The sequence below is a fragment of the Diorhabda sublineata genome, chromosome X (assembly GCF_026230105.1).
Source record: "Diorhabda sublineata isolate icDioSubl1.1 chromosome X, icDioSubl1.1, whole genome shotgun sequence".
In the NCBI taxonomy this organism is placed as follows: Eukaryota; Metazoa; Arthropoda; class Insecta; order Coleoptera; family Chrysomelidae; genus Diorhabda; species Diorhabda sublineata.
Window position 1 is genome coordinate 9,378,914 of NC_079485.1, and position 20,736 is coordinate 9,399,649.

Sequence of the window (20,736 nt, forward strand, 5' to 3'; positions counted from 1 at the left end):
AGTATCTTCTTATCGTTTTTTATCCATATGTGCAACCATATTGCTACCCAAGATTTGCTATTTTATTCAAGATATCAGACACTCTTTTTTTCTTCGTATTCCGGTGTTTGAAATTTTGCTAAATGATGATGAAGTTTCATATCAATTGATATGATAAGTCTAGCATACCCTACTAAATTCACCAGACACATTACCTTGTTATTTTCAACATTATTAAGGCAAGAAATGACACAGAATGTTCGTACTTTAATATATCAGTTATTTTCCGTCCATAATTATAGTGGAGTAAATCAAAACGTCAGAAGATGGATTTAGTGTTGGTTTGATATTGAAATTTATTTTAATTGGTAACCCAAGCATAGATCACGTAATTTATTTAAAATAAATGTTATAAAGTTTGTATAAACATCCTTATTCTATTTTAGGCTTAATTTTGTTTTCCGATCCATTTATCAATATCAAATAGTAAACGCGTTACTTTTATTACTCTTAATAATAGACAAGAGGCGTGAAACAGAAGAAATACGATCTATTAACTTGAGAAATTGTGAGCAAACTAGTTCTTCTGTAAGCACTTATTTTTTTTTAATAAATTGGGATGCCAGACTGAAGTCGGCAATTTAGCAGTTATTTAATTACCATTTCATTTGTCAGTAAATTCCTAAATAACAAATTAACAAAAATGGATCAGTGAAGGAGGGAATTGAAATATTTACTAAATACTGGGTGGAGTCACGCCTATTTGTCGTAAGATTTAACATAAATTACTTATAGCGTTCATAGACTTTACCGTTACTTAATAAATATTTATTGGTGCTGGTAGAATCTATGAACATACACTGGGATTGTTATATCCATAATCAATGAATGCTATATTTTAATGATTATGGATTATTTCAAAATATGTGTCTATATTCATATTCAAACAGTATACATCGAGTAAAAAGTTTGTCGGAAATAGTACATTCCACGTACAGAATGTCGTTATTTTCAACTACAAAATATATTTCTTTTGTAGTCCACAAACTGTCTAGAATTGATATATAAAAGATTATAAACGTAAATGATACATATATATATATATATATATATATATATATATATATATATATATATATATAAATTTATTCAATTTCTTAGACCTCTTGATATATTAATGCATCTAAGAAATGAGAAATTGAAGAAATTTAAACCGGCATGGATGAAATAATGCCTACCTACCGTAACGTTGAATTTACATATGGAACTGAAACCAAACAGAATCTGAAAAATTTCGAAAATATCCTCCACAAAATTGCAAAACTGAAAAACCGAATATCAAAATCACGTTTTATCTAGATTCATTTTCCAAGTCATACAACTACTATTACCTACCGAATAAACTACTCTAAGAAAATCTAAATACAATATAAGGAACGAAAAACACACCCATTTTAAGTAAGAACTTCAAGTTTGAATAGGATCTGACTCGCTCATTAGCTCAAAATTCGAATCTAACTTTGCAGATTCACTTCCAAACGAAGCAAAGTATTGTGAAATCTCTGTTAGAATATAAACTAATAGCTAATGTAAAGAATTCACACAATATTTTCAGCGTCTAATTTCAGAAGGAAGTGTTCCCCAATACTAACTACACATTATATGTTCAGTACGCATTAAGGACCCACTTTGATTATGAATAAGAATGGCAAAAAGCACAATGGATTTGAATTTGTATAAGAAATCGAAAGGGTTGCCCGGCACAAGTAGAATAATACGAGATGAGTGATGACACTGTCAAAAGTGCGTAGACAATCGCCATCTGTTCAAAGTTTATTCAAATCTTTACAAAGCGTAACGATGAAAAAATAAGAAAGAATATTCTGACATAAAATTTACCCGTAGTTATCAACACTGAACATTCAAATATTTTGAAAATTCAATTTGAAATTAATCTCTATAGGTACGATACGAACTTTAGGAGTTTTGTGAAAATTGGAGGAAATGCTTATTTCAATATTGTTTAAACAATGTTGGCACTGTTAATTAAAATGATGTCATTAGAAAAATCAAATTTCATTTCATTAATTATTTAAAAGCATAAAGAAATTTACTTCTAATAGATGAGATAAATATATATTGAATTTCTATTTAATTATAAATTTAACTTTATTTTTAAAAACTTTATCATTACAAAAAAATCTAATTTCAATAAGCGAATGAAGTTAATTAATTTCGCTATTGAATTAACTAATATTCATTAAAAGTGTTTACAACAATCCTATTTTCATATTAAAATAAATGATGACACATGTTTACAAAATATGATATTTTGCGTATTAATTTTTAGAATAATCTAGATTTTTCTTCATGTGACTACTGCATCCCCACTCAGATCCTGTTCTGTGGCTTCTCTTTATCCTATTCACATCCTTCTTTCTTCTTTTCTTCAATTTTCTGATTTCTCAAAAATCTTCAGCGCTTCTGTATCAAAATACTTAGTCGAGTCTTTCACAGCAGTATGCATAAAACTCGTGACCGCACGAATCCTACTCCGACTGCGCCAGTTATATATTTAACTTTATAAACTTTATTTTTAAAAAAATTATTGTTACTAAAAAACCCAATTTACAATAAGTGAAGTTAAGTTAAATAATTTCACTATTGAATTAACTAATATTCTTTGAAAGTGTTCACAACAATCCTATTTTTACATTAAAAGAAATGCTGACACATGTTTACAAAATATGATCTTTTTGCATATTAATTTTTAGAATAAGCTGGATTTTTCTTCATGCAACTATTTATACTTTTTTCTAAAATATACATGACGTTACTTGATCCTACATAATTGATTTAATTTGTTTTAAGAAACAAATAACTAATTGATATAATAAAATATTGTCTTGCCAATTATCAGTAAAAATTTAAGTTTCTGTTCATAGGTAGATAATATATTTGTAGTATATACATTACAGTCAATTCAAAACTTATTTTACACTTTTCTATTCCAATTGTTTCACGATTAAAAATATACTTATAATGTTTGAGTATTGTATTTATATATAAAAATTATATATTAAATAACTGCACGACAATGAGTATGAAACTCAATATTAAATGTATATCAAAAATAAAATGAACGCCTATGAATAAATTTGTTTTTTTGTACCAGTTTTTTATTCGAATGTCTAACAGGATAGTATTGTTTTGTATCTATTTTTATTCTAACCACGTTTAAATGATTGTTAAGACTAGTTTCAACGTAACTGAACTGGATTCATTAATGTAAGTTTTGATTAATATTATAAGAAATTAGGACTTGAATAAATTGAATAAAAAATATATATGCAATACTCAAACATACTTTGCCTGTATTTTTGATTGCGTTTAAATCGTTTCATTTCAGATACAGTGCTAACCTAAAATAAGAGAATAGCATTAAAAATATGCAATAATGAACAAGTGGTAGTCTCGATATGGCTAAGTTAATTTACAAGGTGAAAAAAATACAAACTATTTTAAGGTCTTCGCATAATTAATATAGGTAACGGCTCTGAGGTAATTGTGCTGTTATTAAAAAGTATGGAACCTTTATATGTGTAATTTATTTATAATAATTTGCAAATATTATATTTGAAACTATAGTATTTTTGAGACTTCCAAATGTCCTTTGAATATTTTCTCTCTATAATGTACTATAATGAATTTTTGAAATCCATAGAAAAGTCATTGAAATTACAGCAGATTCTCAAATCTTCTGAAATATAGATTGAAAATAATATTATTGATAATTGTGTTTTCATTTGTATTCCTATCTGGTTAAAAATAAATATAGTTTAAAATTTTCCAGTTGACACCTGAATATTCTATTCTAATGTTCGTACAGTATAGAGCGACTGTGAGATCACATTTGAGAGTAGTTGATATTGAGAAAATACGAAAGAATGGTTGGTTATGTTGTGTTTATTTAAAATTGATAGTAACAATTACCAAGAAAAAAAATAAGTTTTGGTGGACTGCTATCGAGTTTGAAGTTTTTAGTGAAATGTTTTAATATTTGAAAATAACAGAAAAATAAGTAACCGTGGAAAAGAAAATTTGCCATTACAAAAATCAGCATTACAAGTAAATACTAAAAGTGAGTAGCTGTTGATAAGTAGCAGGAGCTTGTAGTAGTTTACTTAGCTTAATTGTTGTTCATTATTAATTTGAATTAAATTGTCTATTGCTGTTGATATAAAACCTCCTTGAATCCATTCCAGATGAGAAAACATTTATGAGAATTTTAAAAAATATGGAAAATATCAAACTGATTCAAAACATAAAAATACATAGTTCGAGTCATTAAGATAGTTCTACTCATTCTAAATTAATTATTTTATCAAATATTTCATGAAAATGGACATATTTCGTCTAATTTTAACTGAAGCTTTTAATCTATTTTTTTATTTTATTGAAAATTTTCTATATCTCGTATCGAGGAGGAACGAGTTCTTTGCAGTTACTATTTAACTCTTTTTGTATAATTGTACACACTTATCGTGAACATTTACATCCAGTTTGTTTTTAATAAACAGTTTTTTTATTAATAATATAAATAGTGTTGCGGTAAGACGAGATGAGATTAATCTCTTGTCTCGTCTCATTTCTCACGTCAAGTTATCGAATATCAACTGTGAAAACATATATTTCTATATATACCGACCTAATAGGTAGCATATAAAAGATTTTTCTTTAAAAAAACTGTGCACTAATAATCCTAATTTTAGAACAATGAAGGTTTATTCAGATACATCATACATATCGTCGGCAATGGTATCAAAATGTTGGTAACCTGTATATATTAGTTCATAATTGAATTGTACTCATCATTGCAAACAATTGAGCTCAAGTCGTACATTTTTTGTACGAAAATGTTATCTTCTAGTTCACCAAAAACATTTTTTAACATCTCTAATTCACTTTGGTTTATACCGGAAGTTCCCATTTGTATACAGAATGTACGGAGCTAAGATAGGGAGATTTAACCTATTTTTTCCGCACCGTTAGGGTACAACATACTGTCAAATTCCAAAGATTCCGTTTACATGTTGTAGGAATCTTAGCCGATCACCGTGTCGGGGCATTTTTTCTCTCATATTGTATAATATCATTATTTTAGAGTTTTAGAAGCCTCGATAGTCAGTATAATTTTGATTGCTGGAGTAGTTGTAGTCTGTAGAGTCACTCTTCGATAAGTGTAAGGCGAGAACCCCTTGTTTAGGCAATAACAATAAATATAAACAAAATTGTACTGAGTAGAGTCGAAATTATAAACAACACTAATTTTACAACCTTTTGAAAACTAATGAAATTACCAATTTATAGCTAAAATTCTCAACTACCAGCTACCAACTACATCCAATACAATGTTTGTTGACAAAGTTTAAAAATTAAGCTATGACTAAATCGTAATCTTCATCGACGTAAGTTAACTCAAGTTTACGAATATATAGTATCATTTTTTAGAAAATTTGAAATTGTTAATTAAAGAGTAATTGATGTTAAGATCAGGATATATAAACTGCTGCTCCACGTACCCACATTATGGGAACCAAAAAATAACCGGAATAGTGTTGCAATCAGAATAGAGTGAAGATGTTCTTTTTCTCTCCATCAGCAGGTCGGGCCCACTTGAACAAGCCCCCTTACTTCGTTCTCTATATCTTATTAACTGTTCTGTTAACTATGTTCTGGACGCTAATCAACTGCCCAAATCGATGAAAACGTTAAATAAAATTGTCTTGCTCCTATTCCACAACAATGAAGAATCCAAGATACAAATAAAGAAGGACCTGACAGCCATTTCTACAGATGAAATAAATGTATTTGTTGTACTGGAGACTATTTTGAAGCGGATAACGTGGTTTTATGAAAATTTTTCAATTAAATATATTTCTTTTAAATGAATCTGGTTATATTTTGCTTTTCGTATTAGATTTGCAAAAAATTTTACACTGATCAGCTCTTACTTCTATCTTTAGTTGTTCCCAAAATGTAATTTGCCATTTTGTCTTAATTTGTCTTCCCGATTTTACAGTAAACAGACAGCAAAACGTACAAAGTGATAAAAGCTGGTTCTGAGTTTTTATCTGGCGTTAGATCTTTCAGAGACTGGTTGGCCGCTTGGCGCTAATCGTGATTATAGCGACCTGTACCAGGTCACCTTCACAATGCCGCCAGTGCACGCGCCAATCTACACGAACACGTGAGTACTTACTAGGTACTAGGCCTAGTAGTACAGGAGCTTACTTTTACAATGCATTGAAAATTGTCGTTTAAATTAATAAAGGGAATGAATAATGTATTTAAAAAACAATAAATGAATGAATTTCTTGAGGCATAAAAGCCTATGCAAAGTTATCTATTTACATTACAATAATTGTTGCCAACCAATTTCCCTTAGTTTATTCGAGTTTTTGATACAATTAATATATATTGTATAATTATGTTTGATTAGCGATAATATTACCAATTATTGTCTTAGGAGTAAGGCGCAAAAATATTTTGTTGTTTGAACTAATCCAATACAGTTGTAATCTACATTTTTATAAAATATTAACTTTTCTAGAGACAATATAGTTTATTAAATTATCACGTTTATAAAACTTAATCAAATGTCTGCATTTGAAATGAATTAAAAAGTGGATTGCGGATGCAATATGGAACCTAAGAAATCGAAACCGATCAACGTAGAGAAGGTTGAGAATGCTAAATAGAAAGTGAAAAGAGGAAATCGACAGATGGAAATGAAAGATGATTAAGAAAATCTTTGACGGGAAAGGAAAAAGTGATTATATAGAAAACAAAAAATTGGCCGTTTGATTGATGCCACTAATCTGCGATGGTTGAGGAACCTTAAAATAATACCAGACTAAAGATGGGCCCAAATATTTTATAGACAGTAGAAGAAGTAGATTCAGAATAAAGTATATTTAAGCTTACGAAATATGGCAAACCGTTGCCGACAGAAAAGAATGGAGAAGTTATAAGCTATTAAAAAGTTTAAAGGCATCGGTCTTAAATGCTCATACACAACATAGCCTCCAATTTGAAATAAATTCAATAGCTCCAATACCATTTTTTTTAATGCTGGAATCTATCTTTCAGTATTTCCACTCGAAATATTGTATAGGTACACAATAATCATGTATAGAGGGTATCTTTATTCAGAAAATTAGAAAACGTCATGTTTTGAAACTTTGACAACTCTTATACATTATCATTTCATTAAAAAGCAATATGAGATATTAAACAAAGAAATGTTATTGTTGTAGTCAACAAAATGCTTGAGTGAAGGTATCAAACTTATTGTGATAGTATTATAACACATTAACACATCCTTACAAACCCAAAATTCTCCAGGAATTAGTGGGAGATTATCCTGATGGAAGACTGTAGTTTTAAGAACAAATAATGTATAAATTATACACATTCTGTTTTCTAATCTACTTTCAGTTGAATGGCGAAATAAATCGACAAATTCATACATGATTATATATTAACTTCGCCCCAATATATAAAGAGAAACTCCTATTGTTTTATTGTCAAATAGTCAATGGGTATCTGACATTATGAACATGTGCTCAAATAAAATAATTCAATTAGTGGTTTTTTAAAATGTTTTTTTTTTATTATCTTGTAATTGTAAGGAATAAAAATTTAATAGATATGTAGTAGTTATGTACAGCTTTAGAAACCCTATAAAAATAGTCATAAAAATGACAGGTTTTCCTTTTAACAAAATTAACTATGATGGGATCACCCCGAAAACATTATTATTATTTGTAAAAAATCGCCACTAGATATAATAAAAGACGGTATTGCTTTTATTCCAAATTAGAGTTACACTCTGTTTAATCATAATTTTCATCAAAACTATCATCATTATTTTTATGAAATAGTGGCAGGATGCTAATTTATGAAATATTTTCATAATATTAATGTTGATGTTAACAAGAAAGCGAAATTAATTGGAATTTCTGTCAATAACGCACCTCTTGTTTAGAAAACTAAGCAAATATATTAATTAAGGATAAAAGTATACTTTTTATTCTCTATTAAATAGAAAACTAGATGAATAAATATCAATAACTTATCATATTCCTAAAAATACATAAAATTTTAAAAATATTTATTGAGAAAAGTTGTTTCAAATATTATATTACTATTAGAAGAGCACATTAGTGAAAGTCCATAGTCATTAAATTCCTATCAAGTGTCAAATTAACTTGTTAATTAGAATATTTCTGCAGTTCCAACGAAAAATCTTCAAAATAGCTTCAGTAAATCAAAAATAAATTATATAAAACTTTCTCATCTAATTAATGTTCAATCTAATGAATCATTTAATCAAAATTACTAATATAATATCTTTTTGATAAAATAAATTTGTGATAGTCGAAACTTATAACTGCACAATAAGTTACCATACTATTAACAGATTTTTTTAATACTTGACCGGCGCGACTCAGTAACACTTAATTAATTTGAATCAGCTGTCATAGTTTGTTTTTTCAACAAATGCGAACTATTCTTACAGCAACAACTCGTAGTAATAGTAGGTATATTTAACCACCAGATAAGAAAACGTTTCAATGGATTTTGTTCAATAAAACTTTTTGATATAGTTTGAAATTTGTCGTAAGATTTTTTTTAAATATTGAAAAATTTGTTATAGATAATCAATTCACCCATCTTTGATGTTTTAATCCGATATATCTATTTTCCAACTCACAATATACTACCAAATCCAAATCGCAATAATTGAAGTTTATTACCACAGCTTAATATATTTGGATAAAATTTTACCGAAACCGATAACCTCAAACACACCGTTTTCTGCAATACCTACTATTACTCGTTATATAACAAAAAAAATAAAAAATACGGTAAGGGTCTTGTTTAATAAAATTTTAATAACAAAGTCGTGAAATCACCGCAATCACGTTCGATTATTTGTTAATTTATCAAACGTTTTAACGACCAAATTAATAGCACGACGGTTCTCAAAGTAGTCGAATTGATGTTATAAGACCCCACTATTATCACTACATCCACATATGACGTAACATATTTGTTGCAGGGCAGGTTCCCAGGCCGGAGGCATTCTAACGTCGCAACTGAAGGCAACCAATGGTTTGGTGAGCGGGGCGGGCATAGAATTGACGACTCCGCCTCTTAGTGCTGCCGGTCAGCTTAATTCTCAAGAGTTCCAAGGCTTATTTATTAATCCACACGTTGGGTATACACAGCCTGTGGCTGGCGGACAGAATTTGCAGATCGTGAAACGGGAACCCGAGGACTTAAGTCATCATCGTAAACTGGACTGTAGTTCACCGAGTTCGGGTAGTCTCGATGGTTCAATAATCATCCCCAAGCAATCTAGAGCTAAGGTGAATAATTAGTGTCAACAGTGCCATTTTTTCAAACGTAGCTAGTGGTGTTTTCTTTGGAAAAATAGTTTCGTTTATTTAGTGATTCGTGCTTCATTTTTAGTGTGAAAGGTGCGATTGAAGTGTATGTGGTCGCGATTAGGTATTTGTACCTAATACAGTACTCCTACTTAGGAATGATACTATTCTTTGGACATTCCAAAGTAGGGTTGAAATTGAAACGTGAATATATGAATCATTTTTTATTTCTATTCTAAATCTAATCATATTTTCTTTCGATTAATACCTACTAGTAATTAGTGCATGATATGAAAAGTAGAATTTGATTAGCTAAAAGTAGGTTAGATCTAGGGCCCACCTAGGGCAGCAGGCATGGCGCTAACATCCCTTCGTGGTTATAGGTCGTACTGGTGTCTTCAGCTGGTGGCCACACTGGAGATCTGGTTGTTGATGTGAACTCAATCAAAGACGAGAGTCATCACGGACTTACATCTCCTCAACACGGTTCTAGATCTATAAACGGGACTCCAACCTCAACACATAGCAGTCTTCTGGCAGACGGTTCAAGCACGGGGCCTATTGAGTTTATCTCTGCGAATGGCCTCAAACCAGCGATGTATACAACGCAGATATTCACCTCCATGAACAACGCACCTCATAGTGGTGGTAGCGGTACTCCTTCACCAATACCATATACTGATCATATCCAATATAGTACACAAAGTTCGATGGCCGGTGGAAGTGTCAGTGGTAATTCTACCATTTACTCTTCCACCGGTAGACCAAGTAGCTCAACAACTTTTTCGGTAGCTGATCCTTATTATCGCGAATATTTCACAACAGTAGCGTCTGGAGGTGGAACTCCGGAACCTGTTTATTCCACACAATTAAGACAAAATCAGCTAACGTACGCAGATGAAGCGGCAAGCAGTGGAACAACAGCAAGTTTTGTCGAAAGATACGTTCGTCAGTCGACATATCATGGAAAAGGTGTTATAGCTGCTGCAGGTCTTACCGTTGATCTCCCAAGTCCGGATAGTGGTATAGGCGCCGATGCTATCACGCCTCGCGACCAGAATACGCTGCAGCAGGTGAGCCCTAGACCTACTTCAATTAAAATCTCTTCTATGGAAAGTATCAATGCAGGAACTGCGAACAGCACGATTAAGTGATTGCTTTTATCGCTCATAAAACATTCTTTTTTAATCACTACTTATCAATTTCTCCCAAGCTCATCATTCGTGTCATTCGCATCACTGCATTGTTCCATAAGTTTCTAAATTTCAATCCATCATTATTGTTTCAGTCATTCGACTATGCAGAACTGTGTCAGACCAATCCTACGTTATTGGATCCATTATCGTTGTCTCAACGAAGTAACAGCAGCTCCCAATCTCCGGGGAATCAACCAACTAGTAGAAGCCGACCTTGGCACGATTTCGGGCGTCAGAACGATTCCGATAAAATTCAAATTCCAAAAATGTGAGTACCTACCTACCTATTTCCGATTTTGCGTATGTATTCATTTTTGCAGTTGGAAAACTGTGTAGTAACTTTACATTGTAAAATCGTTAGACGTGCTAATAAAATCAGGAAATGAATAAAATGCATTCTTCATAAAAAAGTCACTCTTTCCAAAGATATCATCCCTAGAAGAGTGAGTAGAAATAAGAGTTAATTTTTTCCGTTGAATTCAAGTAAATATAGAATTTTGTTATTAGCATGGACTCGCAAAGTACATATAAATATATTTCTGTTACCTTATAACGGATTAGCATTAGTATCCCCGACCTTAATATCTAAAATATTTTTCAATTCATTCTCCATAACGAACTATATTTGCATCTCCAAAGATGAATAATAATTTTCAAGCGTGATCCGCTTAAAATTAACAAATTAAATCACTTGTAAAAACGTATATATCTTTACACTCGCTAATTGGAAATGAAAACAAAAAAATATATAAAAGAAACATCATTTTCATATTTTATAATGCATAACTTGTAACAATAGGAATCAATAAATTATTCCACTTGTTACACATAGCTATCTGAAAAAAATCTTCAAACTTGTTCAACTTGTAAATGACTGATACAGCTCTCCTCGTTTTTAAGTGAGCTTGTGATATACAATTTCGAAAAATTGTGAGCTGAGGGTATTTTGTTAACTATCTGAACTTTTTACATGGATTTAGAAATACCCCGTATATTAAATGTAAACGTTATGTGGCGTGAGAGCCCATCAAATATTTCTCGGAAGTAGCCTAAACTCTTGATACTGGTTTTATGCGCATAGAACAGGAAAATAAACGGATTGTCAATTGCTTGTTACTTTGAAACTTGAACAGGCTGAAAAATATCTTAAACCGGACAAACGGTCGATATGACCACTGACACTAGATACAAGTACCTTATGTCATTCGGCGGCGTGAAACAGTTGTAGTTGTAAAAGCCTGTTAAACAAGTTTAGGTGATTCACAACTGCACGTATAATACTCCAGGTTGCTTTTTCCACACACTAAATTTCGTTACGTGTCATGTACAATTACCTTTTTATAATTTTATTTTCTTAGGTCACGGGGTCAGCAATAACTACCTGACCATTTTATACACCAACAACGTATCTTCAAAAATATCGTTTTGAAAGTTTTGAGAAACATACGATGTAATCTAGATTTTTTTTTAAATTCAAAATTGTTACAGTTTTTCTCCCGTCGGTTTCAAGTATCACCTAGAGACTCCCATATCAACATCGCAGAGAAGAGAAGATGATAGAATTACGTATATAAATAAAGGACAGTTTTATGGAATTACTTTAGAATATTTACCAGATCCAGATAAACAACTCAAATCACAGACTGTAAAGGTAAGTTGATATAATAATAATTCCATTTATTCTTAAACAAATTATATGGATATTAATTGCCTTTTCTCTATTACCAATTTTCATCTATCAGTAAGTACATTACATACATCGACTTCACGATTCATATTTGTCAATATATGAACAGATTGATTGTTTAGGAGTACATTTTATCTCAATATATCTCAATTTAAATATAATTGAACAAGGCGTGATAAAAAAATAATACCCTTAATTAGAAAGGTACTCAACCCATGATTAGAAGCGTTTCTGGAAGACTTCTTTCCAAGTGGCTCTCCGTTTTGGTACATTTTTCATTTTTGAAGAGAGTGCAATGTTAAATCTGTTGTGTGAGGCGGGAGACTTTTAGTGGCTAAAAAATCATCGCGACTAAGAAGAAAGTTGTTATCCCATTTCTCAGATGTACTTCTGTACACGTCCTAGTACCTCTGTTATAGTTATCCCCTTATAATGAACTTATTACTTTTATCCACTTTTCCACCGTTTCATTTATTTTTGAGGGCGAAGTTCATCCCAAATGTTCCTCATTCTGTCTCATTTCCACTTTCAAATCATTCATCTAAAAGAATCAGCCTTTATAGATTTTCAACGTTTTATGAGCCTCTTCGGCAACTTTTTAAATCTTGATATAAATGTTAACGCATATTTGAAGATCCGTTCTACTGCAAAACGACCTCAATAAAACTCATGATTGTCTCAATAAAATCTAGACCATTTGTTGCTGTCAAAATTAATTCAACGTATTTTTTGATAACACCTTGTATATGAATACATTTATCGATTAATAACAACAACAATTCACTCGTTTGGAAAATATACAAATACGTTGTCATTCGTAGGAATTCGATATCTTGTGTTATAACATTTTACTATGTGATTTCAACAAATTTTGGAACACGTTATATTGTCCTAACTTGATGTAGTTTTATTATTCAATTTAATCAGTTTCAAGTTGTTTTGATGTTTTCAAAAAAATTATGCTCATTTACTAGTAGTATTAAGTACCTACACGTTAAATTCTCTATCCATGCGTGTCTATAATCCAAATATTCAACAAGGAAATATTTGACAGCGAGATTTATCACACGCTAGGGGATCAGATTATACGCTGTTAGCTAATTGTAACTGTTTGGAAATATTTCATTTTGACCTGCATTGACGGGCATATCAGTGAAAGTTGTAAATGTTTTATTGTAATGCTAATAATAACAGGGCCGTATCTATATCTCGATTTGACCGATAGACTAACAATTGCTATGTTTGATTTTTTAACTAGATCAAAAAAATTATTTTAATTCAAATGTATGTTTCTATTGAAAACAAAGTAATGGTTAGAATATATGCGTGAAGTATTTATCCTTATATTTTTATAATTCAATATTAACAAATGCTAGAAATAGAAGTACGCTTCTGATTATTTAACAGAACGATATATTTATAAATAGCTCTGATCAAAATTCAAAATTATCCAGTAATAAGTTAATTTATAAAAATATTGTATTGAACATACCTACTGTACCAATAAAATATCACGATAAACATGATTAATGGTTTGGTTGTGCTATGAGGACATCAATATACCATTATTTTCCGGCAAGGTTGATAATTGCTTTACTGCTGTATAAAAAATTAAAAATTTGAGCTAAATATTGAATAACTATAGTTTATAAAAACTACCAAACACACTAAACAACACAGCAATAATCAAATAAGAATTAAATTACTGATCAGAAAATTGATGTCAATAAAAAAGAGTGCTTTGTATGAAATGTCATACAAAGCATTCCACAGTTTTACCAGTATATACTAGTACATCAATCTTCTAATCAGTAATTTTATTCTTATACCAAGATTTATTTTCTATTCATTATTACTAAAAGTGTCATTTTAAACTATGAATTATTTTTTACAATTTAGTATAACTAAAACTAACTAACTAAAAGAGTGTTTCTCAGTTTTTATAAGCAGTATTTTAAAACGGCATCTGTACACTCGTGTACACCTATAGATTAACTGATATCCCTCTGACTTTAAAAACCATTGAGAACCAGGTAATACATCGATTGACTAAAGTTGGACTTAGCGTTCATCAAGGGAGTAAGTAACAAAAAAGGCATCGCAGACATCCCTCCTGTTATCAATGACTGTTCTTAATGTCATACAAAAGTATACAAAAGAACTTGACCCCAAGATTTTTGAACTCGTGATTTCTTATAATCCTATATCTTAAAAAAGCCATAATGAATTTGTTAGTCTGAGATAGCTAACCAACATTCAATTTCTAAATTTAGAAGTGGGGCCACTGAAAAAGCATGAACTCCATTATGTGAAAACTTTTTTGGAAAAAATGAATATCATATTCAAAAGGAAAGATAGTTATTCCTAAACATCAAAATGTAAAACACCCATCCTATGTACAAGGACTTTCTTAGCAGTTAAATTACGTTAATATGTAATTAGAACTAGAAGTCATGAACGACATAAAGGAGGTTTCTTATGGTTATTGTGCTGCTGTTTGCACAGGACAAACATTTTGATATATGGAAAATAGATTGATATAAAAAATTTCTGTAATAAAGAAACATACATTTAATGATAAAAATTTAAAATCGTTGGAACAGGCTTGATTACATAAAGAGACAATCATTTGGAATCGTTAAAATACATCAAATCGAGATTCCTATCAATAATAGCAATTTAAATAAAATTTAAAATTCTTTTTTATAAATTTCAACTATAGAATTAATTGCTTCGTTGTCGTATTTTAAAATTTGAATTTTGAATTTTTTAATCGGATTGTAATTCGATATTTATGTAATAGGTTTATCCATTAAATCAAATATCAAAGTAGGTTCCCATTTTCACATAAGAAATTAGATTGAAACACCAAAAATAATATCAACAATAAACTTATTACTTATTAAAAAATACTAAGAATATATTTATTAATTTATATTTATCTTATATTTGTAACGTAGTCAGATACCACAAACTAATTCTACAGGTTGTTGGTTTCACATATATTGGCAAATGTGCGGAATTGCCCTAAGAGAAAAATTAAATTGCGGGACTACATAATTTTTCAAAAAAAAATTCTCATTACAATACATTTTGAAAATGTTTCATATAGAATCTAGAAACATGACATTTTGTTCTTTGCATTTTATTTAATATCAAGTCTTCCTTTTTGTATTTATTTCATGCAATAAAAAAAAGATGGTATTATATATATATATATATATATATATATATATATATATATATTTATATATTTATATCATTTGATTCTATCCCACGCAAATTAGAACAATTAGAGCAAACAAAACACGTTTTATCTGAATGATTAATGAAAAAGGCGAGTCCTTAATCGAAATCAAATCAACATACAATAGATCCTGTAAATTAATTATAATTGTAAATCATAATATGCAACTCATTAGTTATAAACGGTTATTATTACCTTTCCCATAGCTCCTGTTATTAATTTTATTCAAAATAACAAAAAATAAGGCGTGATTTCTAATAACTTCAAAATAGCGTATATACCTGTATTTGTATAATTTCTTCCGGGTAGAGAAAGTTTCTGTGAAAAATATTGAAGCATGACAAAATAATGATCTGGAATGGTACATTTGTGAGATAGATAAGGCGTTTTCAGAAACAATGATCGAGTTATCCTGCTTAATCGGAATGTATTGTGGACCCCGGTCACTGTGTTCGGAAACTCAACGAAGTAATTGGATTACAGTCATATTATAGGATTTTTTCTACTCTACTCCTAGAAAACATTGCAGTCTTGGGTTTCTCTGAACAACTCATTGGTATCGAAGATTGTCCTCTCTATTTTTCTCGATGACTTTTTTAGGCCCAACCAAAATTATTTATTTTTTGATCAATGATCTACCAATAATTATGTAATAGGTACCTTTTAAGGAAGTTATTTGAAATGAGTAGAAAAGATCGGGATTTTCATATAAAGATCATGTTCTGGCTAATTGGTTTATCATCTCTTAGCCGAAACTACAGTAAAACTACAATCATGAAATTTTGATAGCAACGCAACTAAGACAGGATTTTTTTAATTTTCCACTTCTAGGTGGATTAAAAAGAGAATGGAATTTTGTATGGAAGGCCATCAATATTAGGGCTAGAATCAATTTACTTGCTACGTATTTCAACGTTTCAGAAAATTCAACACTCAAAGGATGATGGGGGTTTTCCAATTTGGTATTTAGGATACAAATTGAAGACTAATAACTACTTATATCAGAAATTTCACTTCCTACGATGCGACCTAAAAGATATGTAGGCTTCCGCCATTTTTATCAGTACTTTCTCACTTCAATAAGTTCTGCAAAAAACTTGATTTTTGCTAAAATGTTCCTTGAATGACCTAAGCGCGCACTAATAGAGATTTTTCTAATAAGTCGGGCTGCTATTTCATCTCACAGTTATTGATTTCTAACTATATTAATAGAAAATGTAGTTACTAATTTCTCAAAAATATACTTTAAATGGGATGCAATTAGATTCCATATTTTTCAGTCTTTAGTATTTACCAAACATTATAAGACACCCATTTTTTTCTAAACTATAAATATATAAACTAGATATACAAATACCTATTAGCAAGTTTCAAATTATTGTCTGAGAATTATACAAAACTGCGTGAGCCAAATAGTAAGCAACAGTTGGTTTTTTTTTCTATTCATATTCTATTAGAATGGCTCTTAATATTATTCTGATCAAAATTATGATAGAAACGTTTTTACTATAGATTCCATTGTGGATCTGGAATTTCTAAATCACATAATGATAGATTTTTACAATAATTGTGATTAGGAATAGTACATGGCAGTAAAGATTCCTTTTTCAAATTGACATGCTTGAGTGCCATATCACACTTTCTCTATTCCGTTAGAAAAGACAGAAAGTAATACCAGAAAAGCAATAGCGAGATATATGCAGATACGCAAACCAAGTTCATAACCTGCATGCCGAATTGAAACAATGACACGTACTATCTGATAAGTACCTGTCATAAGCTTGAAACAAATGATTACGGATTATAATATCTAAAATAATAACACCAGCAATATCTACAAGAAGAATTAATTAATGACTTCCTCTGCTAAGTTGTATGTGTAAATTATTGCTATTACTTTCATGAGTAATTTTTACAACAAATATTTTTTATCGTCCAACCATTTTCATGTAAAATTTAGCAGCAACGTACTTATAACCAATTTTCCAAGATTTTATACTTTTCAGGATAATGTATAAGTACGATTTGTTACATCAGAATTTATTCAATAATTAGACTCTAATAAACAAATTTGTTTATTCAGAACTAAACGCCATCGTTAACCGGCACCTTCACCATCCTATAAAACTTTCTGGCGGTCATTCAGTTATATTAGGCTACATGGTTATATCAATCACATACATCACTTTATGATTCGAAATATTCCGCATTGAATTATAAACTGGAAACATGAATATTTACCTCCTAACTAATATAATTTAAACATAAACATCCCCTTTTTGTTTGAAATTAATTAGATTTCCTTATATTGTGCATTGCAATAATAAAAACAAGAAATGCAACATCCTCATCAGCTTTAAACGAGATTTCTGATCTGTTGATGCCTTCGATACAAATAATGAGAATGGTGATTAGTTGGTTAATTACATAAGAAATAATACAGATATAGAATCTAGCTACAGTGTTGGCTCTTTAATACCTCACTTGTTGCAGATATACAAAATATTTACAGGCACATTAGCAATAATATTTATGTGTATCTCTATATATGGTTATGAACACTATGCAAAAATGTAGTCAACTAGCTTCCAGAAAGAAGCTGCAGCCTAGCCTGTCCTATGAGGGTAATTATGAAAAGCAAGTTTTCAAATTTTAATTCCTAATAGAGGATGTGGGATTTATTTGTACGTTCGTACAAATTTAGACAGTGTATTAGCTATTATCTTGCTTATTGACTATATATTGGTATTGGCATTTCTATTTAAAAAAATTTCAATCAATTTTTTTTGGGAATCTTTATCAGTATTATATCACTCGTAAGAAAAATGCGGGCATTTCAGTTTTTGATGATTAATGAAAAGTGATTGAACTTGTAATACGTTTCAAAAAATTATAAAGTCAATGGTTATATTCTGATCTTATTATTAAACATATAACATACAATCTGGCTTTATTCACTATTTTTTTTACAATTTTATCCCTTCATTGAATTTTCTCTCTTAGTAAGATCATTTACATTGATTCAAAAACATAATTTACTCGCCAATAATATTTCAGCAACCTTACTTGCAGGTTATATATTGAGAAAATAAATATTCCTTCTTTCTTTTTGGCTAACAATCTAAGCACTGTACTTTCACTGGAATTTAATGTCGTCGATTATCCCTGTATATTAGTGTCCATAGTGACAAGTTGTCCAATTTCCAATAAATTTTGCAACTCAATTGCGGATGTACTGAATACTGAATTGTTGAACTAACGGTAGATTTTCAGTATAAATTAAAGATTATTTTATTCAAACTTGAATATATTTTCATCTTTGATGCCACCGGCGTAATTGTCATTAAACACAATTTTATACATTTAATTGAAGTAATTGAATACAATTTATTGAATACATAAATTTTCATTAAGCTCAGTAATTGAAGTTTCTTACCTTGAAAAATTGTTAAATATAATTAACTCTTTAAATCAGACTTAAAACTTCAACCAACCAATATATTTCATCTACAATTTGTTTTAATGCGGATACATAAAACACCGTTTTGGAGTTAAAAACGGCATTATTCAGATTAATATTTGGAAAAACCAATTTATGTTATTCGGAGAGTAAAATGGAAAAATATATCTATAATAGTAATATTCATTCAATATCAATAGAAGTTCAAATAAATCGGTTATTTCGATTTTTTATAGAAGAAGGTTACAAGTACTAAATATTTCACTTAAAATGAGAAAACAAATATATATATAAGCATAATGATAATGATTGTATTATTCATTTTTGATCATCAAATTAACATTAACGTAAATCGGTTCTGTTATTAATTTCTTTTTGTCATTATAGTTAATGGTTAACACTAAACTTGCAATTAATAAGCCACAATGTTTTTGGATCTGACATTTTGATATTATCTGCTTTCTGCGTGTATAAATATTTCAAGTTTACAGTTCCACAAACAACTATCTTGAAAGCAATACAACATTGTTATCTATCATCGTCCTGTGGATTGTTAGATATTTGACAGATTTGAAATATCTTCTTCTTCTTCTTCTTCTTCTTCTTATTTGAAGACTGTGTCTTGTGTTTTCAAAGAGGCAGCCTAAGTTGTGACTGCGAGGACCAGCTCTCATACCAGCGCTTGGTGGTCTTCCAGGCGGTCTACTTGTATTGGGTCTCTCTTCCTTTGCGATTTTCGCCAGTCGATCGTTGTTCATTCTATTGACATGATCTCTCCATGCTCTTCTTCTAGTTCTGGCCCATCTCACTATATCCGGAACGTCACACATTCTTCTGATTTCATTGCTCCTTATTCTGTCTCTTAGTGTTTTCCCCGTGATTGAGCGTAATGTCTTCATCTCGGTTGTTCTAAGAATCCGCTTAGTAGTTGCAGTCTCCGCCCTCGTTTCTATGGCGTATGTCATTACTGGTCTGACACAAGTTTTATATATCCGTGTTTTGCTTTTGATACTTAAAAATTTATTCCTCCATATCACGGTTCGAAGGAATCCTGATATCCTAGATGCTGCTGTTGTTTGCGTTTTGACGTCTTGTTTCAAGTTCCTATTGCTCATGATGTTAACCCCTAAATATTTAAAAGACATAACCTGTTCTACACTTTTATTATAAATTGCCAGTTTGCATCTTCTTGGTTCTCTCGCTATTGTCAAGGATTGTGTCTTTTGTTTCGATATGATCATATTGAATTCTCCTGCAACTGTTTCAAATCTGTGTAGCAGTTTTTGCAGATTATCCTCATCTTCAGATATCACAACCGTGTCATCAGCGTAGCAAACTATCTTAAACTCATGTTTTCCCGTTCTGTATCCTCTGCCTGCTGTTTTGACTTCTTTTATGATTTCGTCCATTATAATGTTGAAGAGTATTGGGCTGAGACTATCTCCTTGTCTGATCCCTGTTGATACTGGCATTTTACTGGAGAGTTCGTTGTTTTCTCTTACATATGTGCTATTTCCGTTGTTCATGTCCCGAATGATGTCTATTGTCCTTTGGTTTACGCCTCGTTTTTTTAGTGGCTCAATGACGTCATGTAATCTCACTCTGTCAAATGCTTTTGTTAAGTCTATGAAGCACATAAACGCGGTTTTATTGTACTCTATGGCCTTTTCGGCAATCTGTCTTAAGATGAATATAGCGTCTATGGTTGATCT

The 20,736-nt window shown here is 30.4% G+C and overlaps 1 protein-coding gene across 3 annotated transcripts in view; it reads left to right on the plus strand.

Annotated features, from left to right (window-relative positions):
• Positions 1-20,736, plus strand: part of LOC130450679 (protein grainyhead-like) — a 225,445-nt gene that overhangs the window by 179,695 nt on the left and 25,014 nt on the right. For 2 of the 3 annotated variants that reach the window (XM_056789202.1, XM_056789203.1), the window contains exons 4-7: positions 9,107-9,416; positions 9,818-10,507; positions 10,723-10,898; positions 12,119-12,281. In XM_056789202.1, coding sequence (XP_056645180.1) covers positions 9,107-9,416; positions 9,818-10,507; positions 10,723-10,898; positions 12,119-12,281 — 1,339 coding nt within the window. The remainder of the gene's footprint in view (positions 1-9,106; positions 9,417-9,817; positions 10,508-10,722; positions 10,899-12,118; positions 12,282-20,736) is intronic. The other variant, XM_056789206.1, reaches the window with a different exon arrangement.